A 21,821-nucleotide genomic window follows, 5' to 3' on the forward strand; every position below is an offset into this window, starting at 1 on the left:
TATATCTGTTGGAGATTAAACCTGTAACAACTTATACATATATCTGTATTTTATTGTATTGTATTGTGTATGTCTATCTTGTATAAGTATATTTCTCAAGAGAGTTTTAGCACTTTCAGATTTTCTCACGCTGTTTAAGATTTTTTTAAAGTAAATTTCATTCAATTCATTTCAATTTTTGCTATTGATGTATTTGAGAATCATGATGTTTAATTATTTACATGAGTTACAAGACTTTCCGTAGTTTCTATCGTCAAAAGCTGCGATAGCCCTTCAGCTTTACGAAAAATTTAAATTCCAATATCCAAAATTATAATAGGTTGTATTCTTACATAATCAATCGTTTTCTGAGGTATTTGAAAAGTTTAAAATAGAAAATAAATTAGGAAATAACATATTAATAGAAATAGTACTATTATGGTTCGTTTTCTATTTACCGTCCATATAAAGTGGATACTTTTTTGTATTACAAAGATGCTTATTCACTTTTTGATAAAAGTATGGTTGTGTTCTTTTATATGTTACAAATTTGAAAAGTTGCAATGCGAATATGTAGCAAAATAGAAGAGTTGAAAAATTGCGGTTTGGAATAACACTCATAAAGGCTAGAGGAACTAGAACTATCATATTTTTTTCACGAGGTAAATTATCCTAATGTCAAATGCCAAATGTCAAACTTCAAAGGGCATCATTCCTTTGTCATACGTCAAATTAAAGATTTCACTGACTAGTATACATCTGCACAAGAAATATTTCTTAACAAACTACATTAAATCGCTTAAAATTTACATGCGATATTTCATTAAAACTGTCTTTCAGTTGATGAGATGTGCATACTTTAGCTTATGGAATGCATATTATTAATGGAATGCATTTTGTTGTAAGCTAAAGAAACTATTTTCAAATTCTGATCTAATATTCCTTAACACTAGTCTTAGAATATATATGCGTTTTTTAACAACGAGTTGCCGCAGATTTACTACTAAGGCAGGTTGTCTTTTAAAGACAATTGTTTTTAAGTGACCTCAGAGAAAAAAGTTAAGGGGTTTTAGATATTTCCGGTTATTCTATTGAACTTAATCGTCCAAACAACTCATTTAGAAAGGCGTCATTTGAAATTGATTGTCAGGGAAAACATAGTTGGGTGGTCTTGCAGAAAATGCATTAAATTTTCATCTAGAGACCTGTTGCCATCAATATTTAAGTAATTTTCCTGTTCTTTGACAAAGAGATTGATTATTGGTTTATAACATTTCCAAATAAATATTGCCAATGAAATTGCTATTAGTAAGTCCGACAACCATGTTACCTAATATTCCTGTCCACATATTTAGGTTTTTCCGAGTACTGTGTATGTCCTTCCCCGAAACAATGTGAGTTTTTGTCGCTTCAGTATCTGTAGTTATCTTTATTACCAGAACTATTAACAAAGTACAACATTTGCCGCTGAAACAAATATTCTTTATTTTACTTTACTTCAAAATGTTGCGCAATACAAGTAAAAAGTATTGCGCAGCATTTTTGTCATTGTCTAGTAAAATTGGATTTTCCTGGAATTTTTGAAGATTTTGCATTTGGTATGGATGAAAATGATTAATTTTTAAGTAGCTGACGAATAGCTTCATGACTAATTCATGCTATCGCTAAGTCTTGCCGTAAACATATTATGGGATTCATGGAAAAATTACTTTCCACTCTACCTATTTAAAGTCTGCCCAACCAATCTGTAGCTAAGCGGTATCGGTGCGGGGAACGTGGTTGTAGACTAGACCCGCCTCATTTCATTCATGAAATGGCCAGTGACGTGCGAAATTTTATAAACCGATTACACAGATTTGAATGTATTAAATATTAAAAAATATGGTTTGGTTTTAATTTTAAAATAGGTATTTGTAGGTAAGATATTAATTTGGAAATTAAGGTCTTCTAAAATATTTTATTTGTAAATATGTAATAAAAAAATGACAGACAAGATTAGGGAAGTTTGAGATAAAAGTAAAGTAAAGAAAACACAAAATTTGTAATACACCTACTTAGTTTATTCACTTATAATAAGAGTGCCGTACTCGATGCCTGGATATCGCGAGGGAAAGAGCACGGCAGATAATCCGAATTATGCTGTTTAAACATTGAATTTACTCCATAATATGTATAATTTAAACTATTATTTAAATAAGTATAATCAATTTGTACCTGTTGAAGAATATATTGCTAACCACTCCAGTAACAGTCTCACTCTGCCAGCATTTTTTAAACATTAGGTCATTGTCTATCCAAGTTTCATCTAAATAGACAATATTGCGACCTTCGGCTCGGTTTTTTTATTTCTCTTAGGTATTTATACCTTAAAGATGTTATTTTTGGAAAATTTTTTTCTTCTGGCAATTTTTGCAACAGCTTTCTGCTAGTAGGCACAACTTTAAACCCAAATAAATTCGATTTATTCGGTGTTTAACTATTTGAAAATGAAAGTTGTCGTCTTGTTCCACCTTCGTCATTCGCGGTCTTTTTTTGCCGGGACTAGAAAGCATTTTGTTGGGGTCCGTCCGCATTCTTTCTTCATCTTCTTTGTGAATTTTTTTCACCATTGAAATGCGTACGCCAGTATATTGAGATACTCTTTCAAGTTTGCGCTTTACTGGTAGATTAACGAAGTTATTAGTAGCTTCTTCATTGCAAACCCTAAGAATTTGTACAAGAAGTATATAATCCTGATATTCGATTTTTTTTAGTCGTCGTTCCAATTTATATTACTTATATTTATAGACATTTTATATTCCAAATAACCAACATTAACTTTAAATCTTTTTTGTTTGTAAAGCAATCGAGCTTGGTTTTATTTCATTGAATATGATTTTTATTTATTACAACATTAGGTACATAATTTTTGAAATTTAGTGTCGCATAAATTATGATTTTATTTTAATGTTTTTTTTTCATAACTGTGCTTAGGCTTTATAATTCTCTTATTATCATTTTACTTACCTATAAACATTCGCAGTCACTTCCCTTGCCTGGCTATGAATAAAGTTATTCATTTTAACGTAAATAACACAAAAACTGTTAAAAATTATGAACTTTAACAACAAAGAAACAAATCACACAAAATAACAACAAAACAGCAACAACAATAATAGCAAATAAACTAAACTATGCTACACTACTCAAAAGTCATAGGTCAGAAATTAAGTAGGTACCTAAAAATACAGCAATAAAAACAGTTTAATAGCTCAAAAGTATTAACATACGCCGCCGCCACTGAATCCGCAAGAAATCCATATTATTCCGAAAATTACACAAAACCTGGTAGGATGCGAACCAATAAGATAGAGAAAGACAGAGAGCTGCATAAAAATAATAAATTAATGGCCGCGATGTCATCAACCAATCACCTGTCCCCAAACAGCGAGATGCTTCCGCGAAAGCACGACGTTGCCGGCTTTGTAAGTTTTATTAGGAATTTTGGATAAATGTTAGTCAATATTGGATTTTATAATATGCAAAACATTAGCAAATTGAACTAAAAAATATGGCTTAAACTGCATTACATAATTTATTATCTTTTTTATGATTAAATAGCTTAATTTTACCATTATATTTACTTTTTATTCAATATTATTTCATTTTTGCAGTAAGACGTGACAACGCTTTAAAATTTCGCCCGCATTCTTTTCGTAGACACAGATCCGATGGTCAAACTGTATAACTATTGGCAAAATATTTTGTGTCTAGTTTTTTTATTATATTTTATAACGCAATTCACTTAAATATTTAAAAATCTTTTTAATCACGCCTTCGGCACATTCCGATTTTATAGAAAACGAAATTTTGAAATAAAATATTTTTTGACAAAATTGATGTCTCATGAAAACTGTTATTGATGATACAATGCGGATGTAATTGCTAGAAAAATGGAATATTTTTAAATAATAACTATTCTTTTAAATTGTACAGAGCATAATGGGTAGCTAATTAAGTAAATAATTTAATAAAAAAAACAGCTTATTTCATGCAGTATGTTTTTTATTAGAACTGCATTAGGTGGTAATTATATATATTTCTTGCGCAGATAAATACTACTCAATGATATCTGTAATTTAAGGTATGACAAAGGGAGCGCTTAGTGGGTGATTCACCTCCTGGTTAATAATATGGTAATTCTAGTTGATCCAGGCATTATGAAAGTTATTGCAAACCGCATTTTATTGATCATTTGCCGAGATATTATGTGAAATATATGTATATGTGAAAGATAATACTTATAAATAAATTAAATCAAAATATTAAAAAATAACACTCAATCTGTATTTTAGGTGTGGGTGGTGCTTCAACCGACTCCGGGGTAGAAACACCTCCGTCACCGCAAGAACCTCACCTCTACCCTCACCAGCAAAACCCACCATCAGAAAGTTCTATTATAAATACAGAAACAGGCCTGAGTTATACCAACTTGGACTATGCAAACTCCAATAATGCGATGTATCCACATCAATCGGGCTACAGCGATGAAACTTACGCCTCCATCAGGCCCCCTCATGATCTCTTTTTGCGGCACCATGACGATTCTAGTGATGGCAGTTATCAGTATTTGCATGACACGAAATATCATCCGCATCAGATGGAAGAGGGATACCATCACCACCATCACCCGCATATTGTATCATCTGGACAGGGTAACATGGGATGTATGGATTTTCAGCTGCAAACAAGGTAGAATATTGATTGTTGTTCTTATGAAATGTATATATTTATGACAACGCCACATCATATTTAAAGCCTTTCATATATAAAATCTCTGTGATATTCCTTTAATTTTTACCATTGTCTCCATCAGGATTTCTGAAACTGTAAAAGATACAGGGTCGGTTAAATTGAAGCACAGTTGCATGATTTGCAAAAGTACATATGAAAAGAAAACAAAAATCTAAGATAGTTATGTATGTAACAAGTGTGTATAATAATCCTTTTTTTTTGAATGAAAAACTTGTCATTTCCGATAATTCTCATGAATAAAAAAAGGGAATTTTGCACACGTGTAACATACATAATTTTTTCTACAACCGAAGAAAACATAAAAAAAAATCAAAAATACCAAATTACTTTACGCACTTAAACGACTTTACGGTAAAAAAAAACGTCGAAACATTTATTGACAAATCATAAATTAAATGTCAATTAAACGTTAAATTTAGGCACTAGGGCGTAAAAAGTGAAACTTTACACACCCTGGGAAGTGTGTAAGTACTTTACGCAAGGTAGTGGAAAAAGTCGTTTTTACCCATTTATGACGTTTTATTCGTAGAGCAAAAATCGTCGAGCAAAAATTAAATTTTTCAAGGCTATTTTTTCCGTCATATAAGATGGTGATACAAATTAATAATATGACTTTCGATAACTTTTTTTATTTTGGATACTATATGAAAATATATCAGATTTAAATAGACTATCATAATCATACTAATTATGTACCTTTTTTAAGACGGTCGGTAAAACATTGATTTTAAATCACTATCGGAGGAGTATATACCAGCACTCACGCTAGAGGAGATTAAAAAGGCAATAAATTAATTAAAGAATAACAAGACCCGGGTGAGGAATCCATAACGACGGAGTGCATAAAATATATTACCCTACAAGAGCTACTGAAAAACATATGAAAAATATAAACCCTACCAAAGGAGTGCAATGAGGGTGAATGAAATGTACTATGAGGACGCATATCTTTTTATGCAGAAGACAACTTAGGATATTACTAGTATGGTTTCTGACCCAAGAGATCAGCAACAGGTCAAATATTCACCATATTATAGCTCCTATAGAAAAGCTAGGAGTTTACTAGACAGCTCTACCACCTATTTGTAGATTTCCGGGAATGTTTGTAGATAGAGAAAAGGCGTAGGAGTACCATAAAGTATCATAAAGTTAACCAAGATTTTTTTAGAAAGGTCTTAAGTCAAAATTAGATAGGAAAGAATAACACTAGGACATTTTACATTAACTCTGGCATAAAACAGGGCGATGACCTGTCACCATTGCTATTTAACAGTGCTAGATATGGCTATTAAGTAAACGAATATTGAACTAGAAATATTTACAAATAAGGATCCAGAAATGATCTTGACATATGCCGATGACATTATAACGGTAAAAAGCACTACGATTAAAACAAAAGAAAGATTCATAAACCTAGAGAAGGAGACCAAAAAGTGGCCTTATGATCATTAATGACAATACAAAATAGATGCATGTTGGACGAAGAGCAGGAAGGGACAGACTAGGATAAAACATTACTATAAACACCTATAATTCCAAATGTGTAAACCAATTTCAGTGCCGGATAACGATATTAGTGGCGAAATAAAAATTAGAATATAAAAAGGCAATAAATGTTTTTCGCCTAACAAGACTAGGTCCCGACTGAATATCTAGTAACTTTAAAATACTGATATATTTGGTAATAATGAAGCCAATTATTAAGTACGCTTCGGAAACATATAGTCAATGACTAAGCAGAATGAACTAGTGCTAAGACGGTTGGAACGAAAGATGTTGCAGAAAACCTTTGTACCTAGATGAGAGAAACGGGTTAACAAATATGAAATGGGAACGAATGAGAACGAAGAACATGTACAAAAGATCGAGTTTAATAAACGAAATACAAAAATAAAGGCTCAGATGGGCTGGACATGGACAGAGATCCCCGAATGGACGTCTTGTTAACAGGATATAGGAGAAAAACCTAGCGGGGAAAGAAATTTTTAGGAAGACCAAGACTCACATAGAAGAACAATATCGGAGAGGATGTAAAAATCTTGGGAGTATGGGACTGAAGGAGTTTGTGTTGGACAGTGATAGGTAGGGACGAGTCGTAGATGCATTTATTTTGCTACGGTTTTAAATAACGCTAAAAAAATTAAAAAAGATATTTATAGAATTTTTATTTTTTTCTTGAAACATTCGTATTTAAGAAAAATAATTTTAACGATATTTTAATAGTCACATAAATTTTGGACACCTTGAAATTAACTATGATATTATCGGATAGAAATAGAAAATCTCTTTAAAACATTTATTAATATGGATTACAGCTTATTAAAACAACTATAAAATTTATTTGAATAACGCTATTCTTTTTCCTTACTGACTTTCCTTCACTAGTTGCAAAAAAAGCATAATATACAACAACTTCAAAGAAACATTCTATTTAAATTAATTGTATTTGCATATTATGAACTATTTTTAAGTTTTATATAAAAATATAAGGTGTACGTTTACTAAAGCTTTATAAAATAAAAAATCTCTTTAACTTATATCTCAATATTCTTGCAAACATTTCATAATAGTTTTTTATTAAAAAGTGTGGCACTAAAATATTTATATTATTCTGGTAGAAACTGCTATACAATAGTTTAATATAGTTCGTAATAATCCTTGTATAAAGAATAGATATTTTCTTTGAAAAAAAATTATAAATCTCATTACCAGACGATATCATTTGTTATAAATGTTCTATAATTTAATGAAAACGATTTGATCCTACAATAATAAGAATGGTGAGTCAAAATCTATGGATAACCTTTCGCATAGGTTGATTAAAAATATATTTTTCTCGATAACCTTTAATTTTATCGATATTAAGCAAGAGTACTTTTTTGATGTAATGTTTAAATGATCTATAAAAATATATGTTTTGCTCTAATTATCTTATTATATTAAATATATATATTATATATATAATGCATTGTTATTTAAAAAAAAAATGATTTTTATAAGTGCATTTTAGAAAGAAGTCGCTTCTTCCAAAGTAGCTACATGTGGGAGATTGTACACATATTCTGGGATATTGTTAAAATTAATAATATTAACTTTATTATAATATAAAAAGTAAATTACACAGTGCGAAGTTGAGGCCTGCTTTCTACATACAAATTTTAACATATTAATAATTTTACAATTATCAGCTATATATCGTGGGCGTACAAGCAAAACCGTATAAGTCCATAAAAGTGAATTGTGAGAAAAATGGAAAAAAAGATTTTAATTTGCCTGTAAAAGTTGTTTTTGAATATGTGATATTTTAAAGCTGTAGACATGATTTGTTAGCTTTTTTTTAATGATAATATATCAGTAAAACACCTATATCATCTAAGTTTTTTTTTATTTTACGTTTTTTACATACAGGTTGGACTTACATTTTTTTTCTGATAAATTTATTTATTTTGTTGGACATAAGTGATTAATGGTAAATCATCGTCATCATCACTACTGTCTGATTCGACCAAGTATTCTGGTGCATTTGTGGATGTTGGCAAAGAATTGTACCATCCATGGAATTCGGCCGGAATTATATTGTTATGGCACAGTTTTAGAAGATCCTCTTTCTTCTTTTCAGTGATTGGCAGTTGCTTGCTGTATAATGGTTTTAAGACCTTCAAAAAGTTGGGGTTTCCCCCTTCCAAAAACATTAATATACTTATAAGGGTCAGAATGCATGTATTTAAATTCAATTATGCCTGGCTTGTCTTTTGAGTAACGTAATGATTTGATTAGTAACCAATTGACTGTGTTTCCTTCTGTATATTTACTCTTATTTAGAAGTATTTTTACAGACAAAGCCTTTAGATCATAGAAGTCATTAAATTTTAATTCTTGGACATTGTATGGTTGACTTTTTTTGTTTTTATTTCTGTTTGATCTGGCGAGTCTAAAAATATTAAGCCAATCTTGAATTGTGTAAACTGGTACATATTTCTTTGCATGTTCAATTGAGCTCTGCATGGAGTCCACCTCCATGTAGGAATGCCCACTTTCCATAAAATTATGTTGAATAACTTGAAGGTGCGTAACCTGCACTAAATAAAGCAGTAAAGCTGCAACATGTTGGTTGCAGTTCTGTCCTCCACATGTATCGGACCAGAGTGACACCCGATTTACATGCAGAGGCAGGTTTGTTAAGTATTCAAACAAACAAGTGCCTATTTCATCACTACTACTTCTCTGGTTTAGTGTATTATTACACGCCATAAACACAAGTTTTTTCCCTCTGGAAGATATACTGACCAACCGCCACAAACAACAAAATAATGTAAACTGCCGGCAAATAAAATAACACAAGTACGCGTAAATATTTACTTAAATGGACTTACAGGTTTTTTCCTGTTTAAACTTGTCTCATGCTCCTAATAAAAATCGCTTAAGTGCACATAACTGATTTTTTTTGTTCAAAATTGAAATATTTTGGACTTAAGCAAATACATGTGGCCTATATCTTTTAAAGTATGGGGAAAATGGACTTAAATGATTGTTGACTTGATGAGAAATCATCGCGCGGACTTGTGTGTACGAAAAACTCAAGTTCGTCAAAAAGTGGACTTAAAGGGATTTGCTTGTACGACCACGATATATCTGTATTACAATATACAAATATATTTGTTATCAGACTAGACTTGATAGCACTACTTGATATTACTTAGTCATATTATATTTTTATTTTAATATAATATATAAGAAATATTTCTCTTGAGCGTCGTGTCTGAATGTAATTTCATCTCATTAAATACATCTCTGTCGAACTTTGTCATTCTATTTATCAGCCTTAGGAGCAAATCTGAATGATAAATCAGTTGCCAAAAGGTAAAGAACATATACATGAACAATACAAGGCTATATCATAGAACCTTCCTAAAGTCTATTTTAATGTATTGTCAATATATTTCATACTGGTCTCTGCACTGAATCTCACAAAAAAGAAGAGTCTGACATTTATTTAGATTTAGAGTTAAGCACTGACCAAGCGGGAGCCTCTGGCAAGTAGGGCTAGATCTCGAGAAATACGTTCGTTAGCCTCTTCAAGTTTATTAGGCAAAAATGACATACATTTTTGTGTCATCAGCTTATATAAGAATCAATAAGTATCTAAGGTAGGCGAATAATTGTTAAAAATATAAAGTTAAAAGCAAAGATCCATTGAGTTTTACCGCCTGCATAAAGCATATAATAACATAAAAACTCATTACGGTCAGCCGCCGCTTGTAAAGTGATCATTCGCAGCTTTAAGAGGATAATAGAACTGGCAATAAAATAGCATCTATCTACATAAATTCTTATTTGGTTCTCTTTGCCTCTCTCTAATACATTGGAGATAGTAGAAAGAATCCAGAGGCCTCAATTAAAAAAATTGACTTAAGTATAAGAAAATATGATGATTTTGATGATGACAATATGATGATGACAAACGCAGCTGATATCTTTTGCTAGCGACCTACTGATTTATCTAGGTCCATTGTAGAAATACAAAACTTCTATAAATCAATTAATATATCCATCCGAAATGCCCACATTTTTTTAAATTAAAATCCTGTTTTTTTATTAAAATGTGAGTTTTCGAAGTTCATTTTGATGATTGCGCAAGCGAAATATTTGCGATTTCGGTTACTGGCAACCAATCGCTTAGGTTCACAAACATTTTTAATTAATTTCTGTGAAAACGAATTGGGTACCACGGCTAGCGAGTGTCCTGTTAAAGAATTTATAAGGCGTTTTTTCTTTCAGCTTTTAAATTCAATTTGTGTGTTAAAGATAGCATTAAAAAAAACACTAAAAAGCAACAAAATAATATGCAAGTTTATGATAATATCTATATACAAATTATTATAGACTAACCTAAGAAACGATTTTAAATAGCAAATAATAATTTTATACTTAAATTTAACTAATCTTTTAATTTATTTATTTAACAAAATATATTGGTTTAAGTTACCTAAGCATCATCGGACCAACATTGTATTACTACAATGACTTATTCCAAAGTTAAAAACGTTACAGATTATATGTTTTAGCTGTATATTATGTAATATTTCTTGAATTAGTATTATAGCATCAGCTATTTTGAAAGTAAAAACTGTAGTTTTTGCGTAACAAAAAAAAATAGTAATAGTAATAATGATAATAATATTAATAATTTAGCATAAAAAGCTACACAGAAAAACAAAAAATTTCCAAACATTAATAAAAATATAAATACATATAATAATAATAACAAAAATTTTTACACAGCTAATTTAACAACATATTTTGTCAGTAAGAGCTAATTATTAAACTTACAAGAGGGCACCTCTGGATTCAAAGCTTATCCCTTAACATGATGATAATAGTGATGATGCTAAATTATGTAGGAGCCAGTTAGTTTCAACTTAAATTATATCTTATATCTCAGTTTTAATCCCCCCCCGAAGATGCAACATCGTTAACGAAACATATGTCGAGAGTAAAATAAATAGTTTTGGTTAGTAGTAATTTATACGGAATTTAGTTAAGAATTACCAGAAAATGAAGAAACCTCCAACTGTCCAGGCATTTCTTATGGAAGAATAACAAAAGTTAGACCAAGATGCTATACCATACTATGCTATGCTATGGTATATGATAGTATTTGTATTTTTTTGCTACTTAATTTTATTCATCGTTTAATACAATTTTCTTATGAACTAATAATTTTTCAACTATCCCCTTTCCAAAAAATCCCATATCATTAAGGAGCAATTGTTCATTTTAATATCTTGTAGATATAAAGAAGAAATGATGGGAAGCGATGGTAGACTGAGACAGCATCCTGGTATGTCAAACATAAGCGGTAATCAACCTCAGCACCCAGTTATACCAACTTACAAATGGATGCAAGTTAAACGAAATATTCCTAAACCATCCGGTAAGTAGAATTATAATGTAAACTAATTGCAATAAAAATAATCCTTTTTATTATAACCCCTATCAGTAAAGATAGAGGATAAGACTACTAACTAAATAATAAAAAATAAAAGATCTTAAAAATTTTCATTTCAAAAAAATTTAAAACATTTATCCTTACTTAAAATGATTAGTGATACTCAACATTGAAGGTACTCTCCGGAACTTACTGACATCTTAAATGAAAAGGAAAACAAATTTAAAAAATTGCTAAGGGTATTGTATTTTGATAACGCACATCCGGAAATTATTGACATAATGTTCTCTGGCTTGTTTACATCTTTGTATTCAAATACAATTTAAACTTTTATCGGACATATCTAGTAATTTTTGTAGTACATGACACTCGATAATGCCTAAACATGTGTTTTTATGTTTATCTTTTTGATTTTAAATATTGATTTTGCTCTCCGTTTATTTAGTGACAGGATATACAGGGTAAAAGTGATAATAACATTTCAGGTAGACAGATTACTTTACTCAAACTTAGGTATCTTTGTTTTACCCCTCTACCTGTTTTTCTTATTCTGTATTTAATACGAGTTCTAATACATAATTATAAATAGTGAAAAGATATAAACAGAGTGATTCTGCGCGAAAAATTAAAATTTTAAACTACTCGTATAGTAAAATTTCGTCGAAAATTAAACCATGCATTGATTTTTGTTGGTAAGCAAAAACTGTAATTCTTAGTGTAATTTTTTTTGACGGTACTCATATAGAACAGATGCAGCAATTGATACCGTTAAAGCAGGTTTAAATTAAATTCAGCATAGTGCAATATAGATTACTTATAGCAAACTTACTATTTTTAAATTAAAGAATGTTTTTACTAATTATATATCTTTTGATTAATGGGAAAGTAGATCTATCAGATTGCTTGGGGTATATTTTGACGCTCGACTTTATTGGAGATTTCATGCAGGTTACTTTTTGGAAAAGTTTAAACATATTTCTTCTACATATACTCTCCGATAAGTCTCTGGTCTGTTTTTTGCAAGCCTGTGTGCTCTGCCATTCATACATTTCCCTCAAATAACTATGTTGCTCGAAGGATAATACAAATTAATTAAACCAGATGCATTCAAAACAATTAATTTTTAAAAGCTTAGCAAAGCGTTTTCAGCATATGAGCCGTCATCAGTGCAAACTGCAATGAGTTAAATGTTATATGCGTAAAAAAAATTATAGCTAAAGGTGCATAAATGGAATATACTCACTTGTCAGTTAAGCCCAGGAGTTTTTCATTGTGGGAACACATTTGATAGTATCAGAATTATTCCAAGGAACGATAATACGCCCAAGATTAATTATCCAATTAATTAATTTTTCCAATTATTAATTATTCCTTTATTTATTATTAATTATTCCAAGGTACGAATACGCCCAAGATTAATTATTCTTACAATTAATTCCACCTACAATTAATTATTCTTACTCCATTAACATTCAGCAATATTGAGTATAGCATAGAAGAATGAAACTGGGCAGGTCAGGTCAGCGAAATAAATTCTGAAAAAATTATGTCACTGGAAAACTTTTATAACCTGGAAACCTAAATGGAAAATATTGCAAACCGAACCTTATTCGGACAGATTCAAAATAAATTCCCGGATTTAAAGTAGATCAGAATGAATATATTTACAAGCTAATAAGGAAATCTGTTAATTTTAAATCATAGGAAATCTTTTAAGAGAAGAAGAATTATTAGTGTACTTTTAGAAAGTACATATAGATAAAATTAGCCCTGGTCATGGGAAGCCTATGGATGAAATTTGCATATTCCATTTGTCTAAGAACCCCTTTTGATAAGATGTCAAGAACCGAAACATACCAAATTATAGAATCAGTATCATATCTGACCGGCAAGAATGGAAATATTGCAGAATGACTCGTTAATAAGCTAATATTTCCATATATACTAATGCCGTTACGTAATACTAGACTACTGTACTACGTAACGTACGTGGCACAGTGTAGACAGAAATCGACAGCGTTAAGCGTTGTGTAAGATTTTTAGGAGAACAGAGACTGGAATAAAAATAATTAAAATCTTACAGATAAAGATATTACAGGCGCAAGCGTCTATCATATCGAAAACCGTATGGAACTGCAAGAATACAAGAAGAATGATAAAATATAGACAATAATAAAATCCCTCTATAATATAAATACCAAACCAAAAAAGGAAATGAAGCTGTATTTCCGTTATTGCCGAATGCTGCAAAGAAGGTAAGAAAACCCTTAGATGAGTAAGTAGAAAAGACTCATATGATAAAAATGGATATTGGATATTCCAGATTGGAAGAGAATACCTAAGCCATATGATCTGTTAATGATAATCAAACCGTGGTGTTACCATAAGCGGAAGATATCAAAAATCCCTAGTCAAACCGTGAAACTCTCCGAAAAGAAGTTGGATTTGCTGAAAAGGTTTAAATAGATATGACCTTTAATAGACCATAGAGTTACAGTAATCTATACAGGATGTCCGAAAAAAGGAGGCCAATCCGCCGGCCACATATCAGTGGATCAAAATAATGCGACTTTCGTTATGCCATTTTTTAATTGGGCGTTCGGCATTCCATATATAGGGCGTCAAAATGAGAAATATAAAATTGTTTTTTTGAAGACGAGTGTTTCATAAGATATTAAATTAAAATTTGGTGTGAAATGGTTTTTTGGAACGAGAAATTGAAATCCGTTTACGAATTCGCTATACCTTGCAGAGGGAGCCACCTGCAGTATAATGCATGTCTTAAAAATACCAAAACTTTTTTGTATCCCTGTATAATAAAGTTCTAGAAAAAAATTTTAATTACTCAATCTTTTCTTAGTAAAAAAAAGTATTCTTAGTAAATGTCGGCCTGAGAAGCCGTTTATTAGTTATCTTAATTTTAAAATCTATATATATTTTAACAAGTTATCAAAATAAACGTAAATTATTTTTTCTAAATTAATGCTAAATTACCTATTACAATAAAAATCATAGAATAATTACCCTAAATTATTTGTTCTACGTGACCTCCAATCATTTGTATACACATACTAGCCATCTTTATTAATGAAAATCTAAGGTTTTCAAAAATATTTGGTTTCAACCTGAAATGCTCTCCAGCTGCAATGATTCTTTCCCTTAAATGATCCTCATTTAAAATTGCAACCATATACACAAAGTCTTCCATACATCCCCAAACTGAAAAATCCAAAGCTGTAACGTCGGGCGAACCGGGTGGCCATGGAACAAGAGCATCTCGACTTTGACCAATCCAGTGAGGAGATATTTGATGTAAATAGTTCCTAACATTCATAGCAAAATAAGCCGGAGAATCGTCGAATTAACACCAACGATTTTCTCTTAAATTTAGAGGCAAATCATAAAGCAAATCGGGCAGTATTTCTTGTAGAAACAGTAGAAATCAATCACCGGTCAAATAACGGGTCCTAATAGAAAGTTATCCACAACACCTGGCCACACATTGACTTTAAAATTTAGTTGATGATGTGTCTCAACTATGGCCCTAGGATTCTCTTCAGCCGATATGTGTGCGTTATGGATATTTGTCATGCCGTTTTTCGTGAACGCAGCTTCGTCAGTAAACAAAATCGGCCTTATAAAATCCAAATTTATATTATTCATTTCACATAAGCATCTACAAAAAGCAAGTCTGCCTCGGGATCGTCGGGTAAAAAACCCTGTATATTTTGAATATGAAATGGGTATAGTGTATAGTGTCTCGGTTTTTCCAATATTTTTCACCCGTTCAGCCCAAATTTTGGCGATTCTTTGACAATTCTTAAAATTTCTTTCTCTTGCCCTAGTTGATCCGTCTTTTGCTGAAACTTCCAGCCTCCCTTAGGAGGTTAATCAAGTTTAAAAAATATTTTCTTTTGGGATGAAATCGGTTTGGGAATGTCTGGGCATAGCGTCTAGGGGCTAAACTAGCATTGGAGTCACATTTTCCAAGTTGAGAACTGACAGGTATTTACTGTTTTCAATAATATTTAAAACTCATCAAACATCAAAACCATATCCACCATTTCGGAAAAGGGTACATTTCTTGGTCTATGAGCCATTATGGTTTTAAAAGTAAGAAAATACACCAAATACAAATATGTGATTAAAAAATGTAGATTTATTTTAGGAGTAATTGAGAAGCTTATTAAGAGCGTCAGAAGCATTTAAATTTGTCACTTTAACAGTACGTAAAAAGTTACTTGTGCCCGAGGTCAGCCAATTTGTTTAGAAAGAAGAATCTAGGTTTTAAGATTAAGATATTTAATAAACGGATTATCAGGCCGACATTTACTAAGAATACTTTTTTTACAAGAAAAGATTGGAAACTTAGAATTTTTTACTAGAAATTTATTATACAGGGGTACAAAAAAGTTTTGGTATTTTTAACACATGCAATACACCGCAGGTGGCGCCCTCTGCAAGGTATAGCGAATCCGTGAACGAATTTTAATTTTTCGTTCGAAAAAACCCCCTCACACCAAATTTTAATTTATTATCTTATAAAACACTCGACTTAAAAAAAAAACGATTTTATATTTCTTATTTTGACGCCCTGTATATTGAATACCGAGCGCCCAATTAAAAAATGGCATAACGAAAGTCGCACTATTTTGGTCCACCCTATATGTAGCCGGCGAATTGGCCTCCTTTTTCCCACACCCTGTATATAAGAATCATTAATTCTCATATTACGTATTACATTCTATAGAAATATGCTTTTTTACTTACTACTGCTCTAGTTTCTTAGATTTAGCTTTGAAAGTCCTATATGTAAATCTAATAAAAAACCTTTTAAGAGGTTTCAGTATGAATACCTTTATTTATACACTTTTTTCTCTTTTTGAGTCAATTTATGGCAATATATTCATGATATTTATGATATAATACACATATAAACGTTATAATATACACATTTTATATAAACCGTTTTACAGTGACTTTACAAAATAAAGTAATTTATAATACTTCCAAATCAATATAGAAAATAGCTAATTTTTGCCACATTCAATTGGCATGGGTAATTAAATACTTGATAATAAGTGTATCAACATCAACTTTTTAATACCAATAAATGTGTTTACCTTTCCTGATAAATCAATCAACCTACTTTACGAGAACAACATTCTGAAACTAGTAATTGACAAGTTATAAACGATTACGGCGATGTTAAGGCGATAATAAAAATTGTGCATTTTTCCGCATTACGAGACAACGCAGTGACAAGCAGGAATCCATTACATAATCAAATTATCTTTATTTTAACCATATGTGGTTGGTAGATATATTTTATACTTATTGTGTTATATATGTATGTACTGGTTGCATAGGAATATGCGGCAATATGCCAATTCTTTTTTTATTTAAAATTGAAGCAATTGAGAGTACATATCGGATAAAATTATCAAATTTTATTACTAAAAAGTTATAAAAAATTGTACAATTCTATGTTCTAAGATGAATTTTTGGAAATATTTCTTCAATGAACAGTTCCTACAACAATCTTAGTTCCGTAGTGTATTTAAAATACAGGGTGTTTTCGAAGTTAAGTCATTTTTTGTTTTCACCTCGGCAGACCGATCAAATTTATTTAGATGTTCTTCACTATAATCTGCCATAATAGTTATGAGATGTTCCTCTAAATGAGAGACACAGTGGTTCCTACATGATGGAGTTGCAGCACATTTTAGGCGTAAATAAATATCTAAATAATAAGTTTCCGAATAGTTAAAAAGGGCGCAATGGACTCATGGCCTCTTTGCACCCCAGATTTAATTATGACGCCATTATGATTGTTTTCTGTGGGGCTATTTAAAAGAATTGGTATATCATAATGGAGCAGTAAATAAACTCCGGACGAACTTTAAGAGTGCATTAAAAACTCTTATGATTTAATTCGTAAACACTAGGATTTTATTTTCGAAGTTTTTAAAGAGTGATTGATTCGCCAAGCAAGATTATATGCTAATCGAAGAAATAGGAATAATTTTGAAAAATTTGTGTATAAGCAGTAATCATTTAACTTTAGAAAGATTAAAAAAAATTTTTCTTAATATGCAACATTTAGATATGTGGTATATTAACTTATTTTGACGACTTCTACAAGATGTTAAAATAAGTGACTCAACTTTGAAAATACTCTGTATATCATATTATCTTATAGATAACAATAGTGGTCAGTTAATAAACAACTGGATGTCTGCCTCTAATTCCACAAGACAAAGAGATTGAGAATTTTTCAAGTAGTTGTAAAGGTACTTAAGGCACTAAAGGTAGTAAGTTGTAGCTGGTACCTGGTAGTCCTTGGTTCATTTTATAGAATTTCAGTTGCTATTTTAGCTTTTTAAGAAATCGATTCCTCAAGAAAACTCTCAGAAGCTAAACATTTTTCATGGCTTCCTTCATATTAACACGTCCGCCTTTTTGATTTAACAGGTAATATTGCCGATTTTTTTCATCTAATTATTTTAAAGTGCCTCGTTCTGGAACTTCGTTTCTTATTCGTAATTACAATTGGAATTGAGTTAGTATTTAGGTTTTGGCTATAGCTAAAAATATTCATCATCCATAGTCTTTTAATGTTAAAATATAAGCCTCTGATTATTTATTAATTGTAAAATTAATAATTATAGAGGAGAAATTGTACCAATACGCAAAAGTATTTGAAGAGAAAAAAAACAAAATACGTTTACTTATACTTAAATTTAAGAGACTAATATAAAAGTTTATACTTAAGTAGTATTGAATTAAGCCCATATATTGTCTTCACATCAATTTGATTGTATAGTTTGCCCATATAGGATTTCATACAATATTGCAATATTTTTAATTTGAAAAATCTTTGTTTAAGATTTTTTTTTAAAATCTGTGATATTGACTGTTTTTCTTTAAGAAAACTTAAATAAAAGTTTTTTTTTTTGGTTTTGGAACTTAGTATCTACACTTTAATTTTAGATTTGTTACTAGTTGATTCTTTAGTTTTAGCTGAATAATGCCTTTAGGATATTTTAATGTTGTTCTTGCGTGTAATGTTGCTGAAGTTCTACAAAAACATTGTTCTATGTACTATATCATATTTGCTTAAAGAAATCGCAGATGCCTCAAAAAGCTTCTGATGTTGGAATTGGTCTGATGAAGGAATTGGTTCACTATGCAGAATATGGGCATCTATTTCGAGGTCTGATATCTTTGACTCAATACAGTATTTTATTGTAACCTTGCCTTACATGTTGCTAAAAATTTCGAAAACGGTTTTCGATGTATTGCATTTTTTGTGTCTCATTTGTCTCATTTGCTAGATATAAAGCTTCTGATATTGATATTTAGTTCACTTTTTAGAATTTGAGTTTCTATATCAGTATTTTTAATAACTATTACTCAAACGAATATTCTACTGAACAAAATTATTTATAGTTCTATTAATTATCACACCTATAATATAATAAACAATCTATAACACATCTCCTATGGTGTTTTATTATAAACATGTTTTCCTTCAATTTCGATATAAAACGTGAATAAAGAAAAATTGCAAAAAGGATTATGAATTTTTTATGTGATACTACTCATTAGAATCAAAATCTTATTTTTTATTTAATATGGTAAAGTTTATGTGGTTCCCATTAAAAAAACATATATTTATCTGATTTACATTTATTAAAAATTAAAATTAAAATCATTTTTTTTTAAATATCTATTTTATATTTTGGAAAACTAAAATTAGTTTTGAATAGTACTCAAAACACTGCAATTTATTGTTGTCATTATTATTGCCTATTTATTTTTTTGTATCTGCTATGGTTTTCGAGATCCCTGTAATTAATATAAATAAACTCTCCCGGTATAAGATATTTAAAAAAATCAACTTTATAGATTTAGCCAACATGATTAGCGAAAAAGTTCCAACCCTAAAGCTAACATATTCACAAATTAAATATCAAAAGGTTCTTAATAAATATTTTTTATAAAAGGTTTTGATAAAGGAGTAGGTTCATTATGTAACCGGCATTAGTTTTAAACTAAATACATGTGGCGCCACCTAAATGTCATGCTTTAAAACATGAATTAGTATGTATAAGTATCTGGATTCAAAAAGGTAAACTATATTTAACATAAAATTACTTTAAAAAAAATTGAAGAAAAGTTAACCAGTAAATTGATAGTCGTACAAAAAGTGCAGTCTATAACATATGTAAAATTCAAAATACTTGTTATAAAACATAAAATTTCAATTGCAATTTTTAAACCAAACTTGAATCCAAATACACTTACACGCGGTATATAAAAAAGATACGATTAGCCCGGCAGGGTCGACGCAGCAGCGTGTCATATCGTGCGGCAATGTCAAATTTGAAAGACCACTTTGATCTGATCTGGACAGGTTTAAAGATGCACGCGATACGATAACGCTGTGTGACTAAAAGCTTTTGAAGAAAAAAAAAACTACTTTTATACCGCTTGTTTTCATTAACATTTTCCTTTGGGTAAGGTAATGATATAAGGTGTAAGGCAAGTATTAAGATAATCAAGTTTGACTCGATAAGTTTCAAATATAGCTTGTGAAAGCAACCAATTTTGAGGCCTACTGATGCTACTGACTTATAAATGAAACACATACCTATACACAACAAGAAAAAACTTCGATAAAATATTTAAGGATTAGCCGATTAGATAAACGGGTTTAAACGGTAGCAATATTATATGGACAGAAGCTTAATACAACGTGATATACGTCAAATCTTCTTTTCAAAATTGGCAACGGTATTATTAGATTTCCGATAAGGATTTATTTATTTTAATACCCCAGGCTTTGGGGTATCTCATATTTGTTTTGTGCGCCCTCTTATCAGCTGCTGGTAACGTATGTGCTGATCATTTTTAGATTAGACCACGCATTGTTTCTTTATCTGGCGGATTAAGGTTTTTTTAAAGTAAACTCTCGTAATGGAGGATCATTATTACAGACACGTTCTATCTTATTTTTAATGAAGATCAAACGTGTAACTCGTTAATAAAACATACCTAAATACGCGTGTTTCAGAATTATTTTAGAATTCTTACAGTTTAGAACATATTAAATATTAACTTTTATTACAATTTTTGTTTTAATCTATAGATTAAGAATAAAATTAGAATATTTTAAAATGTCTTTAAAAGAACTTACTTTAAACTTGTCTTTAAAAGCATACATAAATCGAATCAATCATAACTTCTTAAAAATTAGTTGAAAAACAGCCTGATTCGACGATGTATAATATTAATGAATATCTTGCCAGGGTGTGCAATATTGATAAGTCTTTGTAGCATTCAAAGCGATAATATATATTTAAGTGCGGGTAACACGATCCGGTTTAAACGGATGCGGTAGAAACGCAGTGGGATGGTACTAGCCAACACAATCATTTACTTTAATGTATCGCGATACACGTTCCGGTTGTAACGCGCGTTTTTAGTCATTTTCACCCAAATTCTTATATTAAATATCTTGTTTTAACACAGTTAACAAATGATTTTTTTGATATTCTGTAATAATTAAAATAATTATCATTATACTGCCGAATATTTGTATAAAAATTGTCGATTTTTTTTTCTACACCACTTTCAAAATATGGATGCTTTAAATGTTTACGTTACACCGACTATCGCAAAAAATCTTCTGCTTTAAGACCACAAATAATTCTTAGCAATGAAGACATTGTTTCTCGATGAAAGTCTCGAAGCAATTAAAATTTGGAATTTTTCTTAGTGCATATCCGTTTTCAACGCAGTGTGTATCGCGTATATTCCATGCGGTAGCAGCTCATCCGTTGAAACCGGATCATGTATACCCGCACTATAAGATATAAGATATAATTATAAGACTGCAGTTTACTTTAATTTCAACTGCGTTTAGTAATAAGCACTTTTTTTAAATATTAGCTGTAATCCTGTTTATCAACATACAAATATGTTATAAAATGTATGTAATTATAATTATAAAATATAATTATATTGTAATTGATTTAAATTATTGTTAAATATAAGAGTCAACTTTTCAACGAAGTGAATTACACTTCTTTGT

General features: G+C 30.3%; 1 protein-coding gene across 1 annotated transcript in view; it reads left to right on the plus strand.

The window, feature by feature from the left end:
• Nucleotides 1–21,821, plus strand: part of LOC126735894 (homeobox protein Hox-A1-like) — a 100,050-nt gene that overhangs the window by 18,390 nt on the left and 59,839 nt on the right. Inside the window, exons 2-3 of the mRNA XM_050440002.1 lie at nt 4,314–4,710; nt 11,565–11,707. Of these exons, the coding sequence (XP_050295959.1) occupies nt 4,314–4,710; nt 11,565–11,707 (540 nt within the window). The remainder of the gene's footprint in view (nt 1–4,313; nt 4,711–11,564; nt 11,708–21,821) is intronic.

Source organism: Anthonomus grandis, chromosome 5 (assembly GCF_022605725.1).
Source record: "Anthonomus grandis grandis chromosome 5, icAntGran1.3, whole genome shotgun sequence".
Taxonomy (NCBI): Eukaryota; Metazoa; Arthropoda; class Insecta; order Coleoptera; family Curculionidae; genus Anthonomus; species Anthonomus grandis.